The following is a 23,641-nucleotide window of genomic DNA, read 5'->3' as shown; positions in this document are numbered from 1 at the left end:
CCGATTGGGGAGCGACACTTTGATGGGTCAAACTGCGCAATTGGGGGGGAGATCGCGCGCATACAGTTGTATCGCCTTGCGCAGAGTCTCGTTTCCATCTCGTTTCCATTCACACTCTTGACCGACCTCTTAGACCGCAACACTCTTCACTTTTTGCATTTCTTATAATGTCGTGCACCTACTCATGTTCTGGCATCTGTCTGTTGCTGTTGTTTTGATTTTCCAGCCGCCGATGCTTTGAATTTCCACTCCGAACAAAATCCCAGCCGACCCTGCTGATCGCACACTGACAGCTTCGCCCACCTCGTCTACCACCATACCTTGATGTCTACAACCATGACAACAACACTGGGCACCTCGAACTTACGAGGCGGTCCGTCTGCTCGTCGAGTCAACCCTGGCAGAACCTCCAAAATCGTCGGGTCCTCACTCCGGCAGAACTCCCTCGTCTCCAACAGTGGCCTCCCACTACTATCCTCCTCCGTCACAGCCACGAACAATCAAACCCTGAATAGCAATGATCCTCCCGGCATGTATCCTGCCATCACACATTTCACAGATGCCATTAGCGCTTTACCACGAGAGTTTCGCAGGCACCAGTCACTGCTCAAGGAGGTGGACGCGAAGGCGTGGGCGAACGAGGAGTCACTACAAAATATACTCGAACAATGTCTGGCTGATACGAGGGCGACATCCTACGAGACAGCCCTCGCCGCGCAAAGTCTGGCCCCCTCAGTGACTGGTGATGATCCTGTCAACAGCAGCGAAGTCCAGAGTGTCGCAGGCGCCTCTGTGGACGCAGCCTCGCTTGCTTCTGCTCGCTCAACGGATCCGGGTTCCCTTCAGCGCAGACACCTTCACCATGCTTTGCGGCAAAATTTAATCGCGATCATGCAGACCATGGATGAAAAGAACCATGTCATCGCCAATGCCAACGAAGAAGTGGCAAGGCACATCCGGCGACTGGACAACATCTGGCCACACATTTCAGAAGAAATCTCAGAAGAAGCAAGATTGGGGAGTTTGAAGCATTGGGCATACACCGAGACAAATTCAACCAAGAAGCCCACCGAGCCGGCACCACGAGGACGGCCAGGAGAGAGCGAGGTCGCGGCCAGAAGCCAGACCCGAAGAGACGATGTGCAGGCTAAAAGACAACGAGCTGTTCACCATGCTGATTCAGATTTGGACGAATCACGACCACCAGCGCGGAAAACCCATCCAAGTTCCAAGAAGCGTGTTGCCGAGCTGGGACCGGAGCCGCCTGGCCTGGGGATATCGAACATTGGAGCGGGGAAGAGAAAGAAACCAGACAGAGGTGCGGGAGGTGCGGGCATGGAGCGGTCGATTAGTAGTGCCCTAGGCGGCCGTGCACCTGCAATGTCCAGGGAAAACTCACAGCAGGACAATTTGAAGAAGAGGAAGGCCTCGCAGCCAACGACGGTGGCCAGGAAGAGGTATGTACCAGACCCTCGCGGAGCGGTCCATGCTAATCTGACCGTCTGCAGAATCAATGCCCAGAATCACGATTCCCCTAAGCTTGCCTCCTCACCACTTGCCGGGACAACTGGCAAAGAAGGATATAAGCGCAGTCCAGCACTTTCAGCTGTTCGACCCGCTGCGGCACGGGGAAGACAAAACTCGACGCAGAACATCGAAACTACAAGAGGGCGGCAGTCGTCTATTGCTTCTGCCAAGTACGGCAATCACAGTGTGACTGCGAACACGCAGGAATTGAACAGTGTTGCCGCCTTGACTGGCAAGACTGCAAATGAAGTCAAGAGCACGATGAAAGAGACAAAGACAGATAAAGGAGACAGGTTACTTGAGGATGAGCCAGCCATCAATGGCGCGAACGGCGAGCCATCGTTACGTGGTGCGCTTCTGTTGGAAAGGCCGACCAGCAAGCAGGAAGGTCTCAGGCGCGATGCCGAAGAGTTGTCGGCCAAACTCATGGCGTCGCCTCGTCTCACACCTTTTTTGCTTACGAGCGAAGTCAAAAACGAGCGTGTGGGAAGAGGACGTGCCTCGAAGACCTCTACGCCCATCGTGAGTACTTTTGCCGAGGCAGACGAGTCGGATCGCGCGTCTGCGAATGGGAACAGCAGGGCTGATGGCTCTACTAAATCGCGACGGCCTGCTCGTCCGAGGATGAAGGACCATGGCCTGCATGACTCGCTCTCGCCCAAGGGTTTGCCGATGAAGCGATCGCACAAGAAGAATGGCAGTCTGTCTGTTTTTGGCCCATCCACGTCGGTGGTAACAAGTGCACCGAATGCGCGGACAAAAGACGAAAACGACGCGCCAAGTTCTGCGACGCCGTCCGGTTCGGATAGGCTTGGCGGAGGCGGGGGTCTCGAAAACGAGGAAGACGACGACGTCGAAAACGACCCAGACATGGACGCAGAGAACGATGGCGAGGACGAAGAGCGGTATTGTTACTGTCAAGGCGTGAGCTATGGGGAGATGGTGGCGTGCGATAAGCCCGATTGCCCGCGGCAATGGTTCCATCTCGAATGTATTGGTCTCAAGAGCGTGCCCAAGAGCGCCAAGTGGTATTGTGATGAGTGCAAGGAAGCTTTGGCCAAAAAGGGCAAACCGACGACTGGCAACGGGAACGGGAATGGAAACGGAAACGGAAATGGGAATGGGAAGTAAGTCACTGATGACTCGACGCTGGAGTGCGGTCGTGGTATTCGCACTGTGCGGTGCAGTGCAATGCATTGTTGAGCGTGTGAAGCTGTCACGGGCTCGTGGGGAGGACCCAAGGATCAAGAATCAAGGGTACAATGAAAGTCTCAGGGTCCACACGACCGCATACACATTATATATCTACGAAGACGAATGTTTAGAGTAATGGCCACGCCTTCGAAGGGTCTCGGGGTATGGAATTGCCCGGCTCACCCGGAAGCAGTGGGCGAGAAAGCACGGCAGGCGAGCTGACTTAGACTCACGCAGCTCTGCATAGCAGGACTATAGATATCGAATAATGATCAGGCTTGTCTAGATCAGTGTATGTACTCCGTACAGGTATGTATCCAATATGTTGGAATCGTTGCGAGATACCAACGAACCCTTCGGTGCTCGTCACGTCTATCAATTCCAGCAATTCGGATTGAATCTCTGCCGTTGGGCCATCCAAGTCGGTATTCACGGTCGATGGTCGCTGATTCCTTTACATGCATCGGTCTAGAACTCGTGAGGACACCATATCACGGGTCGTCGGAGCCTAAGGATAGCACTCATCATATATACCATATGTTACCAGAGGATCCTGGTCGAGGGGATGCTGAAGTCTTCATATCTTCGTCATCCGCTGGTACGGTAACTTGAGACTGCAGGCACAAGCTTCATGTCACTGTCTCCTATCCTGCAAGCGCTTTAGGAGTTTCTGGCAAGCCAAGCGGGAGGTAGACTCTCCGTACAGCTGGTGGATACCGGTGACTGCTCGATGGCGATGGCGATGGCGATGGCGCGTGGTATCTCATTTTAGAATCCCCGGAGAAGTTGCCGATGTTGAATTTGTCAGGCCCTGCAATTCAAGCTGGCTGAGTGGCGCGACAAAGCAAGCCCTGAAGGATGGCTAGGGACATCACTTGGACAACTTATGCACGACTGAAGCAACGGCACGGGATCGAGTCGTATGGGATACTGTATCACCCGCTCCAACGTTGGCAATGGCTGTTCCCCTGTGCGGTCTGTCTGGTCGGCTAGATCCGCATGTCGTCCGTTGTTGAACCTTGGCTCCGTATGGGCGAAGTGCAGGTTTTTTTTTTTTCGTTGTCGCATCGAAGGTTTGCCGGGTTGCGCTGTCGTCGTTGTTTCCATTCTGTGCCACGCAGCGCGGTATGCATGAGTTGATTCCCTTGACGAGCTGACTCCAGCATGCTGGTTTCGAGGCAACGCCCGCCAGAACCGGAAAGGCTGGCAGGTCGCGAGGTGATTGATATTGTTGTACCCAACTCCTGCGCGGGACTGATGACTCCCCATATTGATGTTGACAGTGGTGCCGCTTTGCGGCTGTGCGCACCGTCACAGACCCCGCCAGGACACGTTTGTATTGCTCATATCAATACGGTGTTCAGGATACCCCTGCCATTTGTACCTCGCCGCCTTCATTACTGTTGACGAGTTCAATATCCATGTCTTTCCGTTCAGGGTTCCAGTAGGTTTCCAGGAACATCTTGGCTTTGTCGAAAATCTCCCATTTCGATCCTCTGCTATCATCATCGAGCCATGAATCGGGAAACTGTGTCCAACCGTGGACGACGCCGTTGACTTCCACGACGCTCAAATCTGCACCACGGCCCTGCTCGTGCACCTTCTGCACCCAGACAATACTCTGATGATGCAGAGTATCGAATTGCGGCAAGATGAGCATGATCTTCGCCTTGGGGTGCAGGCCTGCAACTTCTCCGTCCTTCTTCGCTCTGAGATCTGCCAGGCCCGGACTTGCTCTGGGGTGGCCACTCTTTGGCGCTGGAAGGTATGTCGGCATCAATTCGGCCTCGATCCTCCACCTCTCAACGAAAGTCTTCGGTGCGTCGTATCCACGAGGCTTGGGCCTCTCGTGGGGTAATAGTCGAGTATCTAGGGACGGGTAGAACAACAGAACGGGAATGTCGTTCGGGAAATCCCACGGCGCCGGGCTCAACCAGTCTGTGTTGATGGTGGGGTCGTTTTTGATGCTCAAAACCATATTCAATGCGAGGTTCCCTCCTGAGCTGAAGCCGGAAAAGGCAATCTTCTTCTCGTCGAGGACGATGTCCTTGCGCTTTTGCTTCTCGAGAGCCTGCCGTATCTCTTTCCTCAGCACCGAGTATGCGGGCTTAGTTGAATCGATGACCGCATGGACCGTATCCTCCGCATCACAGTGTGCAGCGGGATACTGTGCGGCCGGGCCGAGACGATAATCGACCGAGATGACAACGGCATTGAGCTCCCGGGACATCTTGGCGCAAAAGGGCGTCTGTTCCTGGCATGATCCGAGGACGAATCCGCCGCCGTGGAAGTCGATGAGAACAGGCAGTTTCGTCTCCTCATCGTCGGGATTGAATCTGAGGTGCAATGCTTCCTTGAGATGCGTCCCTTGCGAGGCTGGCTTGTGATGATGCGGATTCCGGTGGGGCGGGATGAAGACATAGACCGGGATTGTATGAGAGTCACGAGAAGGAATGTCGAAGATTACCGGATGCGGTCCCTCTGGGGATGTAAAGCGCAAGACAAAATCTGGGACAAGGCGTGGAAGGCTGACGAGGGCTTTCCTCCATGTTACGCCGAAGTTGTTGGAGGACATGTCGAACTGAACCCGAAAATGTTCCAAAAGCTCAGCTCAGCAATACAATGAAGACACAAGGCAGACTTTTATCAAGGGGTGAAGATGGATTAGTGCAACTCGAAGGACATACAGAAGTCAATGGGAGTGCATATCGGAGAACATGAAGCAATGGTTGGAAGATACGCAGGTAGTAATTAGAGAATATCTGCTGTTTGCCGTTTTGATGATAATTCCTGGAACTTGACGTCACTAAGCAACTGCTGGTCTCCTAGTATCTGGCATCGGCAAAAATACTCTATAAAAATAACCCCTTGCACAGCTTAGATCTTCTTTTCGTTCAGGACTGAGCCACTTATCTGGTTGCATCATAAAGGGCGTCTGAAGATGTCATGTACTGGAAAACGAAAGGCGCTTCTTGTCCGGTCTACCGTGGTGCAGTGAGATCCTACTTGGGCTCCGGGACATCCCTGATCATGAAATAAATAGTCCCATCGGCATCACCATAGTTCCACTTTGGATCCAGCGTGAATTGCCCAATGTCCTTGAATCCGTACTTGTAGTACAGCCCGTGAGCATTGGGAGAAGATTCGAGATAGGCAGGGATGCGAAGCTGGTCGGCCATGTCAAGACCCCATTGAATCAACATGCCACCGGCGCCGCGGCCCTGATATTTGGGATCAGTCTGTAGGAGATCGAGCACTGATGATGCAAAAACCGGTCAACATGGCTGTGCAGAAGATCAAGGATGAGCCCTTACAGCAATAAGCCTTGCCGCCCATCAACTCAGCTCGCTTCCGATAGATCCCGCCAAAGTATTCCTTGCACATGTCGAGATTGCAACCCGGGCCGAACTCTTGTCGGCCCGGCTCTGGATCCTTTGGTGTGTTCATAATGTTCCACTTTGCATACGCGACGAGCTCGTCGGTGTCGGTGTCAACGACCTTGACCCATCGTGTTGTTGGGTCGTTTTGGCGCTGGGCAACTAGTCCTTCGGCACGCTTCTCCAGGGCATCGGCTGGAAATGGGCCCGGGAACAGGAATGGAGTCAACTTGTTGTCGGCAAAAGCTGTCCGTTCGATCTCGACCATGCGAGTGGCGTCGTCATCTTCGCCCGGTCGGAGAACAAGAGGCATTGTGCTCGTATTGAAAGGAAGAAAGGGGAGAGGGAACCTACGAGATAGTCCTACCAGTAATCTTTCAACATTCGAAGGGCTCTTTAGGCGTTCCGTCGCCTTCACGACTGCCTGGCGTGGAACTGGCCTATCTGTGCAGTGATAGCATGGTAGTTGTACTCTGTGATATAGCTGTTAATGCTACCTTACCTAGGTAGCTACTGATACCTGCCTGGACAGGACTAGTCACAGCATCAGTTGGCACTGCTCTAGTCAAGATGAGTCATTTGTCTTCCCGCGGAGTCGTCCACCCAAGGCTAAGTGAGGCCAAGAACTGAATCAACGTTGGTCGCCGACTTCTTCTCTCTGACTAATCGAGCTAACGTCTCAACCTCTCGATTTTACGAAGATACCGTCTCGACTCATTGGCTTTTCGTATTCTTGTACCTTGACCTAACGGCCTTCGCGTCTTCGCAATGTCCGAAAGCTCAGTTTCGGTGCGCCACGGCGCTGCTGAAGCTGATGGCCATCGCCACATGCTGAGTCCTCGTTGCACATGAGCAACTTGCTGCGGAGTCAAAGGTTCGTGAAGAAACTCCAAAGAAGCAACATGGCCAGGACAGGCAAGGCTCTCGTGCCAGAGGTTGACCTTGCCGACGGGAGAAGACGTATCTGACAAAGGGAGAACTCGCGGATACGATACGAGGCAAGTCTCTCTCAACAACTATATGAAGCCATCAGCTACTTCGTCAAGATGTGCACCACAGCTCATCACCGTACTGCCTCCAAAGCCACATTCAAACAAAGATAAAGCCTAGTAAAGCTGTAAGGATGTCCACCGCTACCCTCCCAAGCACGATGCGAGCCCTTCTCCATGACCAATCGGACCAAACACTTTCGCTGGCCTCGACACCCCTTCCCAAGCCCTCAGCAACTCAATACCTCATCCAAATACACGCCGTAGGCCTCACGAATGGCGAACTCCTGTGGCCGCGCCCAAACGACCTTACCGTCTCCACGCCCGGCGTCGAATTTGCGGCGCGTGTGGTGACTTCTCCCTCATCCTCGTCCAAATTCCAACCAGGAGATGAAGTCTACGGTCGCGTCACTTACCCTCAGCGTGGCGGTGCGAGGGAATACTCCGTGTCGGACGATGAGGAACTCGCCCTACGTCCGAAAACAATGTCCGTCGCCGAAGCTGCCGCTATGCCGGTGAGTGCGTTGACGGCGTGGCAGGCGCTGTTTGAACTATTCGGACTTCCGACACCCACTGAGACGACAGCCAAACCCGGCCTTCGCATTCTCATTACAGCAGCGTCAGGCAGTGTCGGCATATGGGCGGTCCAGCTCGCCAAACTCACTGGCGCATATGTGGTCGGCACGTGCGGCACGGCCAACATCGACTTCGTCCGCAGCCTGGGCGCGGATGAAGTGCTTGACTACAAGACGACCAATATCAGCACCTGGGCTGAAGAAGATCCCTCGCGCAAGGTCGATCTGGTCTTTGACTGCGCGGGCGGTGCGTCTCTTGAGCAAGCGTGGCATGCTGTCAAGGACCGCGGCCAGGTTCTTACGATCGTCCCGCCCGCGGATATGCAGTGGAAATTCGTGCTGGATCGGCCAGAAGGGGTCAGCGAGTCGGTATCGGGGCGGTTCTTCGTCATGCATCCTTCTGGCGAGCAGTTGAGTCAAGTCACCGAGTTGGCAGATCAAGGGAAAGTAAAGTCTGTGGTGGATAGTGTTTGGAAGCTGGATGAATACGACCAGGCTTTTGAACGCTTTAAATCAGGCAAAGCGCGGGGAAAGGTTGTGATCAAGGTCGGTAACGAGGATTAGAAGGTCGGCACGTTGGGCAAGGTGAGCAAAATGTACGGAATATGTATATTTTAGACCATGTATATAGACCGAATGACCACTCCGAGACCACCGCCAGCTATGATAAAGGCGAAAATGACACGCTCACAAAATATACGTGAAGATAGCGTCTATTCGTAAAAGATCAAACATCTCACCTCAATGCTCTGTCGTCCAGGAGCATCTGCTGGGGTTTGTGGATCGACAAACGCTGTATGAGGAGTGCCATCGGCCAGACCTTGCTTGCCGCCCATGATCTGGCTGCGCGAGTCGAAACACTTGATGAACATGACCTCCTCGGGCGTCATATCTTTCATGTAGTAGAACTTGTGATTCTCGTTGGGTGCCACGCTATAGGTCTCTCCTTTGACTTCGTAACCCTCAGTGGAACTGGCTGAGTTGGGATCTGGTAGAACTTCTTTGCCCCGATCGTCGTCGTCATTGTTCGCTACTTGTCTCTTGGGGTAGAGTAGATCGACTTTGATAAAGTCTGCCGGCGAGGTCGATCTCCAATCAATGAGCGCCAGTGGAAAGTCTGAAGCCTTGTGGCCGATTGGTCGCCAGACGTTAACGATCTGGTAGCGGCCTTTGAGCAATTCTTCAGCCTCATCGGCGGGCAAATGGCGTCGCACACGGGCCTCAGCGGCACGGGGTGTCTGATCGACGTGAACCTGCTGCACCGGCTGACGGGGTGAGGCCTTTTCCCGACGGCGAATTGTATGGTCGAATATTACCACCTTTTTCACGCCTGGGAGTTTGTCGCGGACTAATTTTTCGACTTCGGCGTAGTACCCTTCTCGGACCGCAGCGTCATCTGTGAAGGACTTCTCTTGCGCGGGATAATTGTAGACAGCGAAACCGGAATTGTCAGTCGTGAAGTTCGGCTCTTGTCCGCGCAGGTTCTCGACTGGGCGTTGGTAGTCGATGAGCTTGAAGGAGTAACCTGGACCGTCGACTTTCGCCCACGGCTTGACGAAAGGAACGTCGCTGTCGACAAAGGAGGTGCGGTCAATGTACTTGAAGGTACCGGTCGTCATATTGGCGGCAACGCGCGAGTGACTGGTACTGAAGAATCTGGATGCGGAGTGACTGGAAGACGAAAGGCGTGGGGAGAGGGCGCTTTTGTAGAGTGGGGAAGACGCTCGGATAGATCTTACGGCGGTGGCCGCGCTCATGGGGCAGAGGCTTCGAACGTACTGTGACTTCGATTAGGCAGATTGCTATCAGGTGAAGAACGAGGCTTGCGGGGTTGATGCTGATGTTGGTGAAGGATCAAGACTCAATATATATGGTTGAACATTGGGTGTTAGAAAGGTGCTGTGTCAGCGATAGAAAAGTCACGAAAATAATGACGTTGAAAGCGGAAATATCAAGGAGAAGGACATGATAGGACCATCACAGACCTCATTGGGGAAGACATGGCTTTGATTACATTTCTGCAAGTCCCATCTTAGGGAGTTATGTAAGGTATTCACAGTATTCCATTTTTCCATGAGGCTTAATGACGCCAGCAAGATTTTTGTGAGGATCGATTACAAAGACACCGCGCACGTGATCAATGTAATTCTTTGGGGGTGGCGGAAGTGGCAGATGAGGAAAAGCAGCCGCTCCGATCTTCGCCGATCTCGCTTATGGAGGCATTGTGGACAAGGCTGAGACTTCACGTGAGTATGTGCAGCCTTGCTGAGTCACTATCCCCGCTAAGTCGTTCCTGGGCAGTGATCTACGCGTAAAGTAAACTCCCTTTTGAGGACGCGTCTCAAGCAGTTCAGACTGCGACCACGCGTTTATTGAAAATCCTATCACAGCACAGATCCCAACGGTCGCAAGTGGGACAAGCGTATGGTCAACCATAAGCGAGTGCATCCACTGTCTCTACTGTTGCATCTTCCCTCTCACTGCGATGACGAGCAACAAGGATATCTACTCTGCTACCTACAGCAATGTCCGTACCCCTTCCTTTGTCCGCACCCCACATAGACTGACCCGGGCCTGCAGGTGCCCGTCTACGAGCTCAAGATCGGCAATGACCATGTCATGCGACGAAGATCTGACGAATGGGTCAATGCCACTCACATCCTCAAAATCGCCGGTTTCGATAAACCCGCAAGAACAAGAATCCTAGAAAGAGAAGTGCAGAAAGGTGTCCATGAGAAGATTCAGGGTGGTTATGGCAAATATCAAGGCACATGGATCCCGCTCACTGAAGGTCGTATGCTCGCCGAGAAGCATGGGGTCCTCTCTCGCATCTCTGCCATTTTCGATTTCGTCCCTGGCGACCGAAGCCCTCCACCCGCCCCGAAGCACACCACTGCTGCATCAAATCGCCCTAAGCAAAACAAGCAGCCTGCGGCAAAGAAGGTCGCCTCACAACCTGGTCAGTCAGCCTTGTTCACTGGCTTCGCCCAAGCTAATTGCGTACAGTTCAACCCTATCAGCCTGTTGAAACCTTCGAGGCAGCCAGCACACAGTACAACGGCGCGACCGAAAGCCGAGAACCTTCTCCCGAGACCGCATCGTTCATGGCAGATGACGATTTTCTACCTCTCTCACAAAATTCGGCGGCATCGAGAAAGCGCAAACAACGTGACTTTGAGGAGCAAATGGTGACTGCGACAGATCTTGACCACACTATGTATGGTGACGAGTTGCTGGATTATTTTGTCACTGCTGGCGACGATGATGGCACTTCCCACATTCTACCACCAGAACCCCCAGCGAACTTCGATGTTGACAGGCCTATTGACAATCTCGGAAACAATGCGCTTCATTGGGCCTGTGCCATGGGCGCCGTGCAAATTGCTCGTGATCTTTTGGCAAGAGGTGCCACTCCTAATGCTCAGAATTCAAGTGGTGGAGAGACTCCGTTGATTCGTGCGGTCTTGTTCACCAACAACTATGATAAGCGAACCTTCCCTAAAATCGTGCAGGCCTTGTCTGGGACGATTATCGAGCGAGATTGGCATGGTGCAACCGTCTTCCATCATATTGCAGAATCAGCACGTCTGAGAGGGAAATGGAGCTGTGCACGCTACTACTGCGAAGTCTTGATCAACAAGATGCAAGAAATGGGATCGAACTACGTCCAAGCTCTTCTTTGCTCACTCGACAAAAATCACGATACAGCACTGCTCTGCGCCATTCGTAACGGATGTGTAAAGGTGGCAACATTCCTTCTGAACCACTGTCCAGAGGCAGGCGAGATCCCGAACTTGAAAGGCGAGACTGCAAACCAATATCTAAGAGCTCTGCGCGAAAAGAAGGAGAGCCTGCAGCAACCGGGTTCGTCTCCTCCAAGAGCTGGAGAATCCTACACTGCCAAACAAGCACGACGCAAACGTCAAAAGGACGCTATTTCACGCGCGGCTTCCTTGGTTCTCGATAAGATCGGACCACTTATGGATGAGGGTAGCTTCAAGCTGGCAGATATGTACGACTCACAGATGAGCGAAAAGGATACCGAAATAGCCGAAGCCAAGCAGGCCTTGTCCGACTTCGAGACTCAGAGACACAAGATCCGACAGGAGACCTTCCTTCTAATGGCCAAGGCTGAAGATGCTTCAAAAATTCCGGCATTGCGGCAGGAGTACGAAGCCTGCTTGAGTGATATGCAGTCATTGCTGGAGCAGAAGGAGCATAGCACTCTTCAACAGGAGATCTTCCAGCAGGACCAACAAGCAAACCCACAAGCCTTCCGCTTCGCCAACCCTCAACCATTGTCCGCAGATGAGATACGTGCATCACTGCCCTGGGCCCTTGAGTTGAACCAACAACAAGCCATGCGAAGATATTGGGTGCAAGAGATTGCGAAGTTGATGGGCGAGGCCGGAACCGGTGAAAAGGTTGGAAAGCATAGAAAGTTGGTGGCTATTGCGACTGGTATGAAGGAGGATCAGCTGGACAGCATGTCAGAAGAGCTGCTGGAGAATTTGCAAGCAAGTCAGGGTACTGCGCCTCAGACTCCTCCGGCTATGATGTCTGGGGTTCAGGCTTAGATAGTACCTAGGTGCTGGCTTATGATCACTGTATGAGACATGAAATGATACGATGTTTTCCTATTCATTTTTCACCTTCTGTATCCCGTCTGGCACATCAAAGGGGGTATTTTTAATCACGGCTTTGGCACGCTGTCGTGCTTCAGGCATATCGAGGGCGGTTCTGCTAGCCTAGGATAGAGAATCCTGTCGTACGTCAAGCATATTGCCGTTGTCTCTTTTATTTCGCTAGAGAAGGGTATGGCGAACGCTGGACACATAACAGTAAGGCTCTGCTGTTACGCTGTCTGGCATCTTGTCGTTCGTCAAGCATATTTCCGTTATCTCTTTTGTTTGGCAAGACAAGGGTATGTCGAACGCCAGGGACATAAAACACAGTTCTGCTGATCTGCGATATAGGGCGGTGTCGCCCGTCCAGGGCATATACGGTGGCTCTTTTGTTATGCAGTACATCATCCTGTCGACCGTCCAGGGCATATACCGTGGCTCTTTTGTTATGCAGTATAACATCCTGTCGACCGTCAGGACGAATATAGTATACATTTGTCAACGGGTGTATACATCGCTGTCGCACGTCAGTAGATCATAAGTGCACGGCAGAGCACTTAGAAGTGTGAATACACGGTGCAATACAGTGCGGCTACTCACCAAGTTAGAAAGGCGGCGTTCGCCATGCTGAATAATAGCTGAATGAAGGCAGAAAATAGGAAGATCGAATGTTCAGCTCAGTGCATAGCATTATGTCTCTAGCTGTGCATCTTCATGCATTTCACTATGTACAGCCCCATAGTATTGTGCATATTCGTGCACATGAGTAGAGAATCCTCTATGCTGTATGCTGAAACCCCCATAAAAGCACTTTCAAGTATCATTCCGAGCCATTCACCGTTGAAAAAAAGCACTTCAACCATCATTCCGAGCAGTTCACCATCGCCAAAAAAACACCGTTCTACGCCTTGAAACGCCGGCATAGCATCAGTAGTGGCCTTCCTCTGGGTACTCCTGAATGCTGCCCATGCCATACTGACCTGCGCCCCAAGCCTGAGCAGCGTAGCCGTAGGACTGAGGAGGTGTAGGTGAGAATATGCCTGGCGGAAGCATTCGCTGGATGAAGCCAGCACTTGGTGGAGTGTGATACTGCATGGCAGCAGCAGCATTCTGACCGTATCCTTGCATGCCTAGACCCGAGCTGTATCCGTGGTGTGGTGGAGTTGCCAATGGATTCATGGTGTACATTGGTGGAGCGTTGTAGGTGGCCGGAGCTCGAGTATTGTAGGCAGCATCGTCGTAGGAGTAGTTCGGAGCGTCGTGATTGTATTGAGAGTTGGTGGATTGAGCGCAGCGAGAGGGACGGCGGACTGAATACTCCTTTGGTTCGACTCGGAGCTTGTTTCCATGCAGATTGCGCTGGTGAGAAAGTCAGAAACGGCGCAGGCAAGTGTATAGGAAGTGTATACTTACTTCAGCGAGGGCAGCACGGTCAGCCTCGTGGGCGTAGGCGAATTCGATGAACGCGAAGACATTGGTGCCGCCGTCAGCTGTAGAAAGGTCAGAAACAAGCCGATAAAGAGAGGTGAACAGTGTGGAAATGGACTTACTGAACGTCTTGCGGATCACGTTGACCTGGATGATTCTCCCGAACTCGCTGAACATGGCGTTGAGCTCTGGACGGGTGACAGTCTCTGGGAGATTGCCGACAAAGATCGACTTGGTATCGACCGTGGAGCGAGGCTCTGTAAAGCCTCGAACCATTGGGGCTCCGTTTGGTCCAGCACGCATACGCGGCTCCATTGCAGGAGCGATGACCAGAGTGTACGGGCTGGCGGAGTTGGGATGACCCTGGTTTGTCTCTATTAGCATTACTGCGCAGACACCATGGGCGAGAGTTCTTTACCTTCAAAGCGTCTTGACAGTCCAGATAGAAGGCGAACTTGATGAACATGCCGTCTAGGTTGTTGGTACGTGAGTTGGCTGGGACACAGAGCTCGATTCGTCCGTAGCGCTCGAGAAGGTGACGTGCTTCTGTTTCTGTGACAGCAGTACCGTCTTTCTTGGACAGAATGACGGATCCTGAGGCCATGGTTAGCATGTAATAGACGACAGAACAAGGCGAGAAGGACTCACGCTCGGCTTTACCACGCTCAAGACGGATCTTGCGACCATGAAGAACCAAGTTTGTAGTGTAGACCATGGCATTGTTTGCATCTTCAACCTTCTGTATCCATTCTTAGCATATACAACTGAACCTTCGATTGCTTTATACGTACCTCGAACTGGACGAACGCAAACGGATGCTGTCTCGGATCGTATTTGATGAAGATGTGACATGTTCCGAACTGATCAAACACGTGGTGGCATGACAGTTCCAATTGTTCAGCGGTACGTTGGCTGGAAAGGCTGTAATACTGTCAATCGAGCTCTTTTCCATGCGTTCTTCCTCACATACTTTGCAACGAAGATTAGAGCTTCGGGTGGAAACATTCCTTGAGCATTCCGAGCACTTGGGAGCTGCGAAACACGGTCCGGACGTGGTTGAAGGCCTCTAGGACCGACGGGAGGGCGAAGATTGTGAACAATGCGCTGTGCAATAGCATTCGGAGCAGCAGCAAGCACGAGAGGACCGGTTGGAGGAGCAGAAACGAAGACGTCGTCTTCTGTGGCAGGTGTAACACCGAGGGAAGCACCAAGGGAAGCGTCTTGGACAACGACAGGGCTTTTTACAGCCGTAGAAGGAGGAGGAGCAGCCGGAGCGGAGCCTAGAAGCCACTAGAAGTCAGTATATTCGTTGTAATCTTCGATATTTGACAAGAGAAGCTTGGGAAAGGTATTTCGACTCCTGAACAGGGTTCAAAATCCCTGAATTCGCAGCCTTGCCCCCTCTATAGCCCCTGAATTCAGGGGGGCAAGGGTATATAAGTACGTACCAGGACGGATTGAGCTGTTGCCGACTGCTAGAAGGCCGAGATCTCCTGTCACAGCTTCCTTTTCAGGCAACGGGGACGGCGTAGGGGGAGTGGGGGCTCTAGAACGAGCGACACCAGCCAAAACGGGAAGCGCAGGCAGAACTACCCTCCTAGGAGGGGTGTTCGAAGAGGAAGGGAAGCCGGAGGACATTTTGAAGGCGTAAAATCACTAGATAAAGGTCGGAAGCAGTCAGTGTAGGCCTAGAAAGGACTTCTAGATGAGAGAAAGAGAAATACGTACCCTAGAGGAGGACTGGAGGCTCTTTTATAGAGCAGGAATGCAGGGAAACGGCCGGCAACCGAAGAGGATAGGTGATGACTAGAAGAAACGAAGTAAAAGGGAAAGTGAGGTAAGTTGACTGGAATAGTAAACGGAGGGGGTAGGCGGGGGAATGCTTGGCGTTCGACAGCGGGCCATTTTTCCGCCCAATAGCCCTTTTGTACGGCCTGTATTTACCTCTATATAGGCTCTTCAGTAGGGCCTCTTATACCCTAGGCGACCACTATCGACAGTACCTCCCCCTTGTCCCTATATAGCGGGAGTATATCCCGCTCGTAATGGGGTGGAAAGGTCTCTATATGCCCGGGGGGCGCATCCAGGGCATCAGGAAGTCGATGTTCCTCTGAAAGTGGAGGAAAACATGCTTACAAGCCTCCTAGAGGGGTTCGGTAAGTATAGAGGGCGAGACAAGGTCAAGAGGGACTCTAACCGCTTTGCCAGAGGCGAAATTCACCTATCCAGCCGTCCCGGCCTCTCTGATAAGTATTGAGGATCCCTGGGGCATAACGAATACAAGGAAACGCAAGAAGAGCCGTTTGCTGGACCAGAAGAGAGGTAGAAAGCATACATATCAATAGGCAGGGTCAACTGGCCAGGGATCGTTGACGATGCTATGGACAGAAGTGCAAATCTACAGGATAAAGGGGCCAAGATCTGCTCAGCCTTGTTGGCGCCATCACATGTGGCGCTAAATATGCATGGATGTTGAAAGAGACTTTCTTAGCGCCGGCAGCAACGGCTACATCCGAAGTGCACGGACCACCAGTCTTGTGCACCAAGATGGCGGCAGATGCAAGTGACGTCTATTGACCTGGATCGCGACCGGATGCACAACCGACATGAAAGAGCGACCTCGCAGATAGTGGGCGACAGCGTTGAGATCTTCTGACGAACAACAAGGGTGACCTTGAACATAGTGGACGACAACATTGCAGACATCTGACAAACAATGTTCATCCCTTCAGTGAGGCGCTGCGCGCCTAGCATCTGGAGGAATACAAGCAAGGAGCTGCAGCGAGCCACCAAGTTTGGTGAGTAAAGAAGCAGGATTTTTCGGGAAACTTCAAACATCAAAGAAAGGCTAATTGTGGTGGATGACAGCTCTAAATCTCGAAGGCCTGACCCTACCTGTCACGCCTAACCCTATCTTCGACTTCGCAGATCCGGAGACCATCACCACCTTGAAGACGATGACCGATCAGTCAGTTGGAGGCTTTTCCACGGCTGCGCTCACCCAGAAGCCTGCAGAACCAGCGACCAATACACCTGCCCATGTCCTGTTCCATGGCAACATCTCTACCAAACTTCCTGCGAATAGACCTGACATCAATCGAACGGGATATGCGGCGTGGCGAAATCAAGATCGCGGACGGACACTGTTTGGCGAGCTCTTCTGGAACGTTGACTCATACATGTACCTGGCACTACGAGTGAAGAGCGATGGGAGAAAATATTTTGTGAACATACAAACGGACTCGATCGTGGAGTCAGACATACACCAGCATCGGCTGTACACGAAATATCACAAGGGAGCAGAAGCACCAGACAGCCCGGCGCAGTGGGAGACCGTTTGGATTAAACTACATGAGTTTGTGCGGACAAACCATGGCGTTGTCACGGAACCGCAGTCAGAAATGCTACGGCAGAAAGTGAAGAGCTTCGGCATTGGACTCATCGACAGGCAACCGGGACCGTTTGAGCTGGGAGTTGCGGCGTTATGGGCTACGAATCTGAACGAGCGGGGTCAGGTGGACGGGCGAACCGGATGGGAAGATGGTGATCAAGGCAGTGCCAGACTCGGCGAGGTGACAGCAGAGAAGCTAGCACAGAAGGAAGAGGAGAAGAGAAACCTGCCACAAGAGAAGAAGAGCTTCCGAGAAAAGGTGCCGCATTTTGGAAAAGTAGGTACACATGATACCTCAGGCGTGAGATGACCAAATGCACAGTGCAGCGAGCAAAGGGTACGAAAGAGCTTGTACAGGCGGATACAGGCAGTGAAGAGCACAAGTTTACAGCCTTGCAAATGCGCAGCGATGATGAGAACACAATAAGATTATTTCAGCTCCTGCAAAGTGTCCTGCAGCGACTTGCCAGTCAAGATCTTGAACGCCTCGAGATATTTGGCACGGGTGGCCTCGACCACATCTTGTGGCATGGACACTCCCTCCTTGCCTTTAAGACCATTTTTGGTCAACCAGTCTCTGAGGAATTGCTTGTCGAAACTGTCCTGACCCTGACCAACCTTATAGGTCGACTTGGACCAGAATCTCGAGCTGTCCGGAGTCAACACCTCGTCCACAAGAACAACTTCGTCCGTCTGTTCATCCAGGCCAAACTCGAATTTTGTGTCTGCAATGACGATACCTTTCTGTTTGGCATAATCTCTTGCAGCCTTGTATATCTTGAGCGAAAGCTCCTCGATGCGCTTTGCGTATTTCTCGCCCACAATCGTTGCGGCTTGCTCAGTGGAGATGTTCTCATCATGCTGGCCCAGCTCGGCCTTTGTGCTGGGGGTGTATATTGGTTCAGGGAGCTCTTGCGACTCTTCCAGTCCTTCAGGCATCTTCTTTCCGTTCACCTCACCGGCTTTTTGGTATGATGACCATGCGGAGCCTGTGATGTATCCTCTTACAATAGCTTCCACAGGGAAGACCTTGAGCTTGCGCACGAGCATGCTTCGGCCTTTGAGCTGAGTCCTCTGATTTTCGGGAACAGCAGGTGGTAATTCGAGCGAAAGGAAATGTGTCTTGAGGTCTGGGATTTGTTTCTGAAGGTACTGGAACCAATGCGCAGTTATGAGTGTCAGGACAAGACCCTTGTCCGGGATACCCTACATTCGAAAGTTGGTGAGCTGGCAGCAAAGTAGATCAGTAACAAGCGCACATTCTCCATGATCACATCATAAGCAGATATTCTGTCCGAAGCCACGAACAGTAGCGACTTCGAATCAACATTGTATAACTCGCGAACCTTGCCTGAGGCTATCAGAGGCAAGGCATCGCCGAGGTCTGGTCTGGTGAAAGCCATTCTGACAGCGGCCTCGCAGGTCTGGATTGAACGAATATCCTCAGCACAGAGACCTATAGTGACCTGAATGCCACTCCCGAGATTTTTGTAAAGAAATCTAGCGATGCCAAAAAATGTGCAAACCTAGCAAACAAAAAAGAGGCTAGCCAATTGGATTCACCGACACGTCGGCGTCATTCCTCTTACGCGCCGATAACATCCAGTACCACCAGCATTTCGTCTCGACAAGGCTCAGGGTAATAAAACCCACATAACGACATCCGATGGACGAAGCAGAAGAGCCGGAAGTCAACGAGTTCGTGCACGAAGGCGTCTTGCAATTCTCCACGACTGCATAATGGGACGCTACCTCACCCCGGCAAAGATCACTCTGCTAATAGTGGCCTTTGTCTACTCAGAAGATGTAGTCCCGACCTCTGCAGCCACAAAAGTCCTGACATTTCTATTGGATCATATCCTACCAGCGAACAAGGCTTCTGATACGACGATCGCGACCAACGAATACGACCATGTCCTGTCAATATCAGTCCTTGAGTCCACTCTATCTAGCCATCCCTCAGCCCGACCAGGACGCTCAGTATACGACCTTCTCCTCAAACGTTTATGGGCAATCGACTGCTCTCACGCGCTCGACGCGTTCATCACTAACCTCCCATGTCTCTTGACCAAAACCCGAGAACAACTGCTGCGGGAACGAGAGACAGGCGAAGAATCACTAGAACCACACGGCCGCATCCTCCGCACCTCTCCACTAGGCGCCTTCATTCGCCGCTGCCACCTGGAATACACGCGCCTTCAATTTCAAGACAGCATCGCTCTATGGCAGGATTTCATCTCCTACCGCCTCCCCACCCGGCAAGCATTCGAGAAGAAGAACCCGTCTGACTCCAAGTCCGCCCTCGATGCCACCCTGGCGAACATGCACATCGATTCGTCCCACCACCTCGCGCAAATCATGTACGCTCGACTGGCTGACGAGGACCAAGATCACCACGGCGCATTCAGCATCTACGACGTCGAGAAACTCATGGAGTTCCAAGTCGCTGAACTCCAACGGCTCGGCGGCCGGTTGCCAGACGGGATGAGATCCCGACTCGACCAGATGGCCAAAGCAGGCACCGTCGTCCCCAAGCTAGGTCATTACCTGAGTTTTCTCGACTCCTGGCGCGCCGGGGACTTCGCGTCCGCACTGGATAATCTCCATCGATACTTCGACTACGCTATGCAGACGCGTGAACGGGCATTTTATCAATACGCTCTGCTTAACTTAGCGATCTTACAGTCCGACTTTGGATCCTACGGAGAAGCATTACCCGCTATGCAAGAGGCTATCGCTGTCGCGAGAGAGAACAAGGACATCACGTGTCTGAACTTCTGTATGAGCTGGGTGTACCATTTCGGCCGGTCGTTTCCGCAAGAACGTAAGAATATACGCATGAGCGGGATCTTGGGCAGTGAAGTCGAGGGTTTGGCGTTTCTGAAGTCACGAGCGAAAGATGCGGAGATGTGGAGTCTTCTAAGCACGACATTATTGAGCGAGGCCAAGCTTGGATTGCAGTATGGCGATAGTCTGGCAAGCGTGTTTGAGAACATCACCAAAGCGGCGCATCTGAACGTCGTCAAATCGAGCCAGAGCGTGACGGGGCCGACCCTGCTTATGAAAGGAGCGGCGTACAGTCGTGTAGGGCTGACACATTTGAGCTGGTGGTGTGGGCAAGCTTTCCTGCGGTGTCACGCGAAAGATGCGCCGATGGAGGATTTGTTAAAGTGTAATTGTCGCATGGCGGGATTGCTGGTCCAAAGAGGAAGGAATACAGAGGCTATGGAGTTGTTGAACGGGATGCCGCCAAGGGTGCTGAGGGTGTTGAAGTTTCAGAATTACTTGAGCTTTTATGCGGGACTGTTGAAGGTGCGGACATTCCTGCACCGAGATGATCTGGACGCCGCGGAGCATCTGCTTGCGCTTCTGGCGGGACAAGGCGTGCCTGAAGCAGAGATGGGGTTTTCCTTGTCGCTGCTGGAAATCGATTTGCTCATGCGGCGCGGCAACCTGACGAAGGCGCTTGAGAGAGTGGAAGCTGCTGTCGAAGAGGGACATCAGGAGATCAACGATATTGCTGTGCAGACTCGGCTGATGAACCTGAAAGCCAGGATATTGGCGGAGAGTGGACATCCGCTCAAAGGTTTCTCGCTGGTCATGCGAGCTGCACAAATTGCGTATCGGGGAAGGCTCTTGCCATCACTGTGGGAGTCAGTCGGCTTACTTGCGAACATTCTCAACGAGCTGCGAGAGTTTGGCGCTGCTACTGATCTTTTGCAATCCATATTGCCGCAAGTGCTCGAGTTCCAGGACTGCGATCTTGCGGCTCGCTCGTACGGACTTCTGGCAGATGCAAATATGGGCATGGCGGGTTCGGAACAAGAACAGTCCATTAAACAGAAAGAGTTAATCAGCAAAGCCATGGAGAATGTTGACCATGCGTATTTGCAGTTTCGGTACATCGAAGACTTGAGGGGCCAGCTCGAGATGCTGAAAAAGAAGGCAACCATCATGCACTGGCGGGGTGATCTGATGCTGGCGAATGATATTGCCACTCAGTATCTCGACCTGGAGAAGCAATATAGGACTCGACGGGTCTGAAGCGGTATGTCGAAACCGAGTGACGCTCGTTAACGACGCAATGGTATGAAATGTTGATCGGGAATTCCGGCCCACTCGAGGCCATCACATTTCTCCTTCTTGCTCCTTCCCCACAGCATATGTACAAGTTCCAGTATTGGTTCTGCTTTATATTTAAGTCTGCTTGTCCTTCTTGTGGTAGTTGACCTTATCGTTCCAGAACAGGGTCTGAAGCACACCGCTGGTCAGCAAATACTCGCCTCCGAACTACCATAATGTTTACTGACCTTGTCCCCATCTCCCCAGAAGAAGTTCTTCGTTCGGAGGTTCTGGTATGGGTATTCAACGCGCTCTTCCAAAGGAGGCAGATGCTCCCAATGTTCCCAATGCTCGTTCCACAGATTCCAGGCGTTGATGCTTCCGAGAATGAGGCAAGGGATAACGACACTGCCAACAGTTAGACCAAGTGCTCTTCTCTCGTTACCCAGACTCGTACTAGAGGGAAAGTCTACGCCAAAGGTCTGCCTCTTGTTAGCCTCCATGTACCACATCCACCAAGGGGAACAACCACTCACCACTGGTAGCAGCAGCGTGAGCCTTTACTGCAGCTCTTTCTCTGTTGAAAGCGTTGTCTTGAGTTCCAGCCATCTTGGTTCCTGCTTGGCCTGGAGGTGCTGGGTGGGCGCTGGCGAACCGTCGCTGAATGCTAGATCGGAGGGTCGTCCGGAGAGCTGGTGCACGCATTTGTTGCGCAAAGCGCAGGCCGACACGCTGAAACGACATTGTGACTGCAGTGAGTGGAGAGAGTGTCGCTGTAGGACTGTGGTTGTCAGTTGTCTGAGAGTGCAGTTGCAGATGAGCTCAGAACACGGATTCTTGGCAGACAGATGACAGTAATTTACCCGTATTTGAAGCTTTCCTAGCTTCGTATGGCAGGGGTGAAAGTTTCCAGCGTAATGACACGTAATCAGCTGATATTTGATGCGGGCAGGAGCTTGGATTTAGCGCATTGAGCTCCTCGACTTCGCAGTCACCTTCAATATTCTACAATTCAACAACCACAACACACTCTCCACTCCACCAAGACTGGCACTGCAGCTGTATTCCAGCTGGCTCTGGTCGGCTTGAGACTCTCACACCCTCATTAGGACCTTACTTACCAGAACGCCAGCCACAATGTTCCGCACACCGGCCGTCCGATCGATCCCGCGTTCCTTCGCTACTCTTCAAGCTCCAGCACCACGAGCCAGCCTCTCCAACAATGTCTTCAGAGCGTCCTTGAGAACCTCTGCTCGCTCAGTGAAAGCCACCCGAGTCCTGTCTCTCACCGTCGCCCGACCTTTCCATTCATCCCTCGTCAAATATGAAGCCAAAGGTGCCGACAAGGCCGCGAAATGGAATACCAAACAGTTCGAGGAGGATTTGGCAAAGCAGACTTTGAAGCCAATGCCAGAGGCTGTCAGCGCATCATCGAGTACTCGCGCCGTCGCCGGTGAAACTACCTCAGAACATGAAGATGATGTGGATATGATGGAAGGCATTCGTGCTGATTTTGTGGGTTCATCGAGGAGCAATAATGATGGAACGAGGCTAACCTTGAGCAGAAAACCATCAAGGAGACGTTCACCTTGAGGGATGTTCCTCGCCAAGCTCTTTACGTCGGTTTGGCTGGTGTAGTGCCCTACCTTGCAACATCTCTCACAACCGTGTATCTGTCCTTCGACATTCAATATGCAGCAAATCACGGCCAAGGCTTTTTGTTATCTGGAGAGACCGCCGAGGCTCTTTTGCACATCATTGAGCCGATTCAGCTCGGCTATGGTGCTTCCGTACGTCTCCTCTGAAAGTTTCATCGTTTGAACCTACTGATTCCTGTTCTAGATCATTTCCTTCCTTGGAGCCATTCACTGGGGACTGGAATGGGCAGGCTTCGGGGGCTACAAAGGCTATCCTCGATACTCTATGGGTATTGTTGCTACCGCAGTCGCCTGGCCAACTCTGCTGCTCTCAGCTGAGGTTGGCTTGATTGCCCAGTTCTTGGCTTTCACTTTCTTGTACTACAACGATGCCAGAGCAGCTGCTCACGGCTGGGCCCCTAACTGGTACGGAACATACAGATTCGTGCTGACATTCATTGTCGGTGCCAGTATTGTGGCGTCGTTGATTGGCCGTGGCCAGATCGCTGACTTGGTCACTCGACCACCTGGACCTGCGGACCGAATGAGGGAACTCAGGAAGAAGCAGATGGAGGAGATCGGCCCTGAGCCTGAGGGTGAGGAGGAAGATGAGGAGGATGGTGAGGATGAAGAATAGAGGGGTCCTGGGATGAGAAGCAGATCATTCTCGAGACACTGATTGTTTACAGGATCAGTCCATTATGTACATATTCAGGCAGGAAATGGAGCTATTCTTGCGCTTCTCGGATCTTCTTTGCCGAATTCTGGTCTCGTGCACTTCATCATGAACCTGGACAAGTCGCCGAACGTATCCCATGGGATCCGCCAAACGTCGT

At 52.3% G+C, this 23,641-nt stretch overlaps 12 protein-coding genes across 13 annotated transcripts; 6 read left to right on the top strand and 6 right to left on the bottom strand.

Annotated features, from left to right (window-relative positions):
- The first annotated feature begins 90 nt into the window (after positions 1-90).
- Positions 91-2,999, top strand: PV05_03569 (uncharacterized protein). The gene is made up of 2 exons (XM_013464224.1): positions 91-1,457; positions 1,509-2,999. Exons 1-2 carry the CDS (start codon positions 325-327, stop codon positions 2,656-2,658), a joined length of 2,283 nt encoding a protein of 760 aa, XP_013319678.1. The 5' UTR covers positions 91-324; the 3' UTR covers positions 2,659-2,999.
- On the bottom strand, positions 2,985-5,422 carry PV05_03568 (uncharacterized protein). The gene has a single exon (XM_013464223.1). It carries the CDS (start codon positions 5,294-5,296, stop codon positions 4,082-4,084), a length of 1,215 nt encoding a protein of 404 aa, XP_013319677.1. The 5' UTR covers positions 5,297-5,422; the 3' UTR covers positions 2,985-4,081.
- Positions 5,423-5,499: 77 nt separating this feature from the next.
- PV05_03567 (uncharacterized protein) lies at positions 5,500-6,536 on the bottom strand. The gene is made up of 2 exons (XM_013464222.1): positions 6,036-6,536; positions 5,500-5,977 (listed from the first exon to the last, which is right to left on the bottom strand). Exons 1-2 carry the CDS (start codon positions 6,409-6,411, stop codon positions 5,724-5,726), a joined length of 630 nt encoding a protein of 209 aa, XP_013319676.1. The 5' UTR covers positions 6,412-6,536; the 3' UTR covers positions 5,500-5,723.
- Positions 6,537-6,806: 270 nt separating this feature from the next.
- PV05_03566 (uncharacterized protein) lies at positions 6,807-8,391 on the top strand. Its single transcript, XM_013464221.1, has one exon. The coding sequence runs from the start codon at positions 7,222-7,224 to the stop codon at positions 8,224-8,226; it is 1,005 nt and encodes a 334-aa protein (XP_013319675.1). The 5' UTR covers positions 6,807-7,221; the 3' UTR covers positions 8,227-8,391.
- On the bottom strand, positions 8,258-9,715 carry PV05_03565 (uncharacterized protein). The gene has a single exon (XM_013464220.1). It carries the CDS (start codon positions 9,417-9,419, stop codon positions 8,376-8,378), a length of 1,044 nt encoding a protein of 347 aa, XP_013319674.1. The 5' UTR covers positions 9,420-9,715; the 3' UTR covers positions 8,258-8,375.
- Positions 9,716-9,997: 282 nt separating this feature from the next.
- On the top strand, positions 9,998-12,291 carry PV05_03564 (uncharacterized protein). The gene is made up of 3 exons (XM_013464219.1): positions 9,998-10,189; positions 10,243-10,621; positions 10,669-12,291. Exons 1-3 carry the CDS (start codon positions 10,148-10,150, stop codon positions 12,237-12,239), a joined length of 1,992 nt encoding a protein of 663 aa, XP_013319673.1. The 5' UTR covers positions 9,998-10,147; the 3' UTR covers positions 12,240-12,291.
- A 675-nt stretch (positions 12,292-12,966) lies between these two features.
- On the bottom strand, positions 12,967-16,095 carry PV05_03563 (uncharacterized protein). The gene is made up of 10 exons (XM_013464218.1): positions 15,913-16,095; positions 15,444-15,858; positions 15,164-15,371; positions 14,686-14,995; positions 14,507-14,636; positions 14,364-14,454; positions 14,134-14,309; positions 13,838-14,078; positions 13,701-13,777; positions 12,967-13,646 (listed from the first exon to the last, which is right to left on the bottom strand). Exons 3-10 carry the CDS (start codon positions 15,351-15,353, stop codon positions 13,215-13,217), a joined length of 1,647 nt encoding a protein of 548 aa, XP_013319672.1. The 5' UTR covers positions 15,354-15,371; positions 15,444-15,858; positions 15,913-16,095; the 3' UTR covers positions 12,967-13,214.
- Positions 16,096-16,303: 208 nt separating this feature from the next.
- On the top strand, positions 16,304-17,553 carry PV05_03562 (uncharacterized protein). The gene is made up of 2 exons (XM_013464217.1): positions 16,304-16,513; positions 16,584-17,553. The coding sequence occupies exons 1-2, from the start codon at positions 16,432-16,434 to the stop codon at positions 17,414-17,416; spliced, it is 915 nt and encodes a 304-aa protein (XP_013319671.1). The 5' UTR covers positions 16,304-16,431; the 3' UTR covers positions 17,417-17,553.
- Positions 17,517-18,565, bottom strand: PV05_03561 (phosphoribosylaminoimidazolesuccinocarboxamide synthase). The gene is made up of 2 exons (XM_013464216.1): positions 18,366-18,565; positions 17,517-18,312 (listed from the first exon to the last, which is right to left on the bottom strand). The coding sequence occupies exons 1-2, from the start codon at positions 18,507-18,509 to the stop codon at positions 17,536-17,538; spliced, it is 921 nt and encodes a 306-aa protein (XP_013319670.1). The 5' UTR covers positions 18,510-18,565; the 3' UTR covers positions 17,517-17,535.
- Positions 18,566-18,717: 152 nt separating this feature from the next.
- PV05_03560 (uncharacterized protein) lies at positions 18,718-21,261 on the top strand. Its single transcript, XM_013464215.1, has one exon. The coding sequence runs from the start codon at positions 18,847-18,849 to the stop codon at positions 21,148-21,150; it is 2,304 nt and encodes a 767-aa protein (XP_013319669.1). The 5' UTR covers positions 18,718-18,846; the 3' UTR covers positions 21,151-21,261.
- Positions 20,949-21,971, bottom strand: PV05_03559 (uncharacterized protein). The gene is made up of 4 exons (XM_013464214.1): positions 21,705-21,971; positions 21,626-21,650; positions 21,417-21,576; positions 20,949-21,357 (listed from the first exon to the last, which is right to left on the bottom strand). The coding sequence occupies exons 1-4, from the start codon at positions 21,910-21,912 to the stop codon at positions 21,304-21,306; spliced, it is 447 nt and encodes a 148-aa protein (XP_013319668.1). The 5' UTR covers positions 21,913-21,971; the 3' UTR covers positions 20,949-21,303.
- Positions 21,972-22,156: 185 nt separating this feature from the next.
- On the top strand, positions 22,157-23,553 carry PV05_03558. 2 transcript variants are annotated; one of them, XM_013464212.1, is made up of 4 exons: positions 22,157-22,247; positions 22,301-22,683; positions 22,734-22,958; positions 23,011-23,553. In XM_013464212.1, exons 2-4 carry the CDS (start codon positions 22,306-22,308, stop codon positions 23,440-23,442), a joined length of 1,035 nt encoding a protein of 344 aa, XP_013319666.1. In that variant the 5' UTR covers positions 22,157-22,247; positions 22,301-22,305; the 3' UTR covers positions 23,443-23,553. The 2 variants fall into 2 exon arrangements, with proteins under 2 accessions (XP_013319666.1, XP_013319667.1); XM_013464213.1 differs by having other exon boundaries at positions 22,157-22,683.
- Positions 23,554-23,641: the final 88 nt, after the last annotated feature.

Source organism: Exophiala xenobiotica, assembly GCF_000835505.1.
Source record: "Exophiala xenobiotica strain CBS 118157 unplaced genomic scaffold supercont1.2, whole genome shotgun sequence".
NCBI classification, from domain to species: domain Eukaryota; kingdom Fungi; phylum Ascomycota; class Eurotiomycetes; order Chaetothyriales; family Herpotrichiellaceae; genus Exophiala; species Exophiala xenobiotica.
This window is presented reverse-complemented; position numbering and strand designations above follow the sequence as displayed.

Bases quoted from the DNA above. Each gene is read 5' to 3' on its own strand.
- PV05_03569 (XM_013464224.1), top strand. From the start codon at position 325: ATGTCTACAACCATGACAACAACACTGGGCACCTCGAACTTACGAGGC. The intron at 1,458-1,508 runs GTATGTACCAGA...GACCGTCTGCAG, and splicing joins ACGACGGTGGCCAGGAAGAG to AATCAATGCCCAGAATCACG.
- PV05_03560 (XM_013464215.1), top strand. From the start codon at position 18,847: ATGGGACGCTACCTCACCCCGGCAAAGATCACTCTGCTAATAGTGGCC.
- PV05_03567 (XM_013464222.1), bottom strand. From the start codon at position 6,411: ATGCCTCTTGTTCTCCGACCGGGCGAAGATGACGACGCCACTCGCATG. The intron at 5,978-6,035 runs GTAAGGGCTCAT...TTGCATCATCAG, and splicing joins GGGCGGCAAGGCTTATTGCT to TGCTCGATCTCCTACAGACT.
- PV05_03558 (XM_013464212.1), top strand. From the start codon at position 22,306: ATGTTCCGCACACCGGCCGTCCGATCGATCCCGCGTTCCTTCGCTACT. The intron at 22,684-22,733 runs GTGGGTTCATCG...AACCTTGAGCAG, and splicing joins AAGGCATTCGTGCTGATTTT to AAAACCATCAAGGAGACGTT. The intron at 22,959-23,010 runs GTACGTCTCCTC...TTCCTGTTCTAG, and splicing joins AGCTCGGCTATGGTGCTTCC to ATCATTTCCTTCCTTGGAGC.
- PV05_03564 (XM_013464219.1), top strand. From the start codon at position 10,148: ATGACGAGCAACAAGGATATCTACTCTGCTACCTACAGCAAT. The intron at 10,190-10,242 runs GTCCGTACCCCT...CCGGGCCTGCAG, and splicing joins ACTCTGCTACCTACAGCAAT to GTGCCCGTCTACGAGCTCAA. The intron at 10,622-10,668 runs GTCAGTCAGCCT...AATTGCGTACAG, and splicing joins GAAGGTCGCCTCACAACCTG to TTCAACCCTATCAGCCTGTT.
- PV05_03563 (XM_013464218.1), bottom strand. From the start codon at position 15,353: ATGTCCTCCGGCTTCCCTTCCTCTTCGAACACCCCTCCTAGGAGGGTA. The intron at 14,637-14,685 runs GTATGTGAGGAA...ACAGTATTACAG, and splicing joins GCTCTAATCTTCGTTGCAAA to CCTTTCCAGCCAACGTACCG. The intron at 13,647-13,700 runs GTAAGTATACAC...CTTTCTCACCAG, and splicing joins ACCGTGCTGCCCTCGCTGAA to CGCAATCTGCATGGAAACAA.
- PV05_03562 (XM_013464217.1), top strand. From the start codon at position 16,432: ATGTTCATCCCTTCAGTGAGGCGCTGCGCGCCTAGCATCTGGAGGAAT. The intron at 16,514-16,583 runs GTGAGTAAAGAA...GGTGGATGACAG, and splicing joins GCAGCGAGCCACCAAGTTTG to CTCTAAATCTCGAAGGCCTG.
- PV05_03561 (XM_013464216.1), bottom strand. From the start codon at position 18,509: ATGGCTTTCACCAGACCAGACCTCGGCGATGCCTTGCCTCTGATAGCC. The intron at 18,313-18,365 runs GTGCGCTTGTTA...TTTCGAATGTAG, and splicing joins ATGATGTGATCATGGAGAAT to GGTATCCCGGACAAGGGTCT.
- PV05_03559 (XM_013464214.1), bottom strand. From the start codon at position 21,912: ATGTCGTTTCAGCGTGTCGGCCTGCGCTTTGCGCAACAAATGCGTGCA. The intron at 21,651-21,704 runs GTGAGTGGTTGT...AACAAGAGGCAG, and splicing joins TCACGCTGCTGCTACCAGTG to ACCTTTGGCGTAGACTTTCC. The intron at 21,358-21,416 runs GTCAGTAAACAT...GGTGTGCTTCAG, and splicing joins TCTGGGGAGATGGGGACAAG to ACCCTGTTCTGGAACGATAA.
- PV05_03568 (XM_013464223.1), bottom strand. From the start codon at position 5,296: ATGTCCTCCAACAACTTCGGCGTAACATGGAGGAAAGCCCTCGTCAGC.
- PV05_03565 (XM_013464220.1), bottom strand. From the start codon at position 9,419: ATGAGCGCGGCCACCGCCGTAAGATCTATCCGAGCGTCTTCCCCACTC.
- PV05_03566 (XM_013464221.1), top strand. From the start codon at position 7,222: ATGTCCACCGCTACCCTCCCAAGCACGATGCGAGCCCTTCTCCATGAC.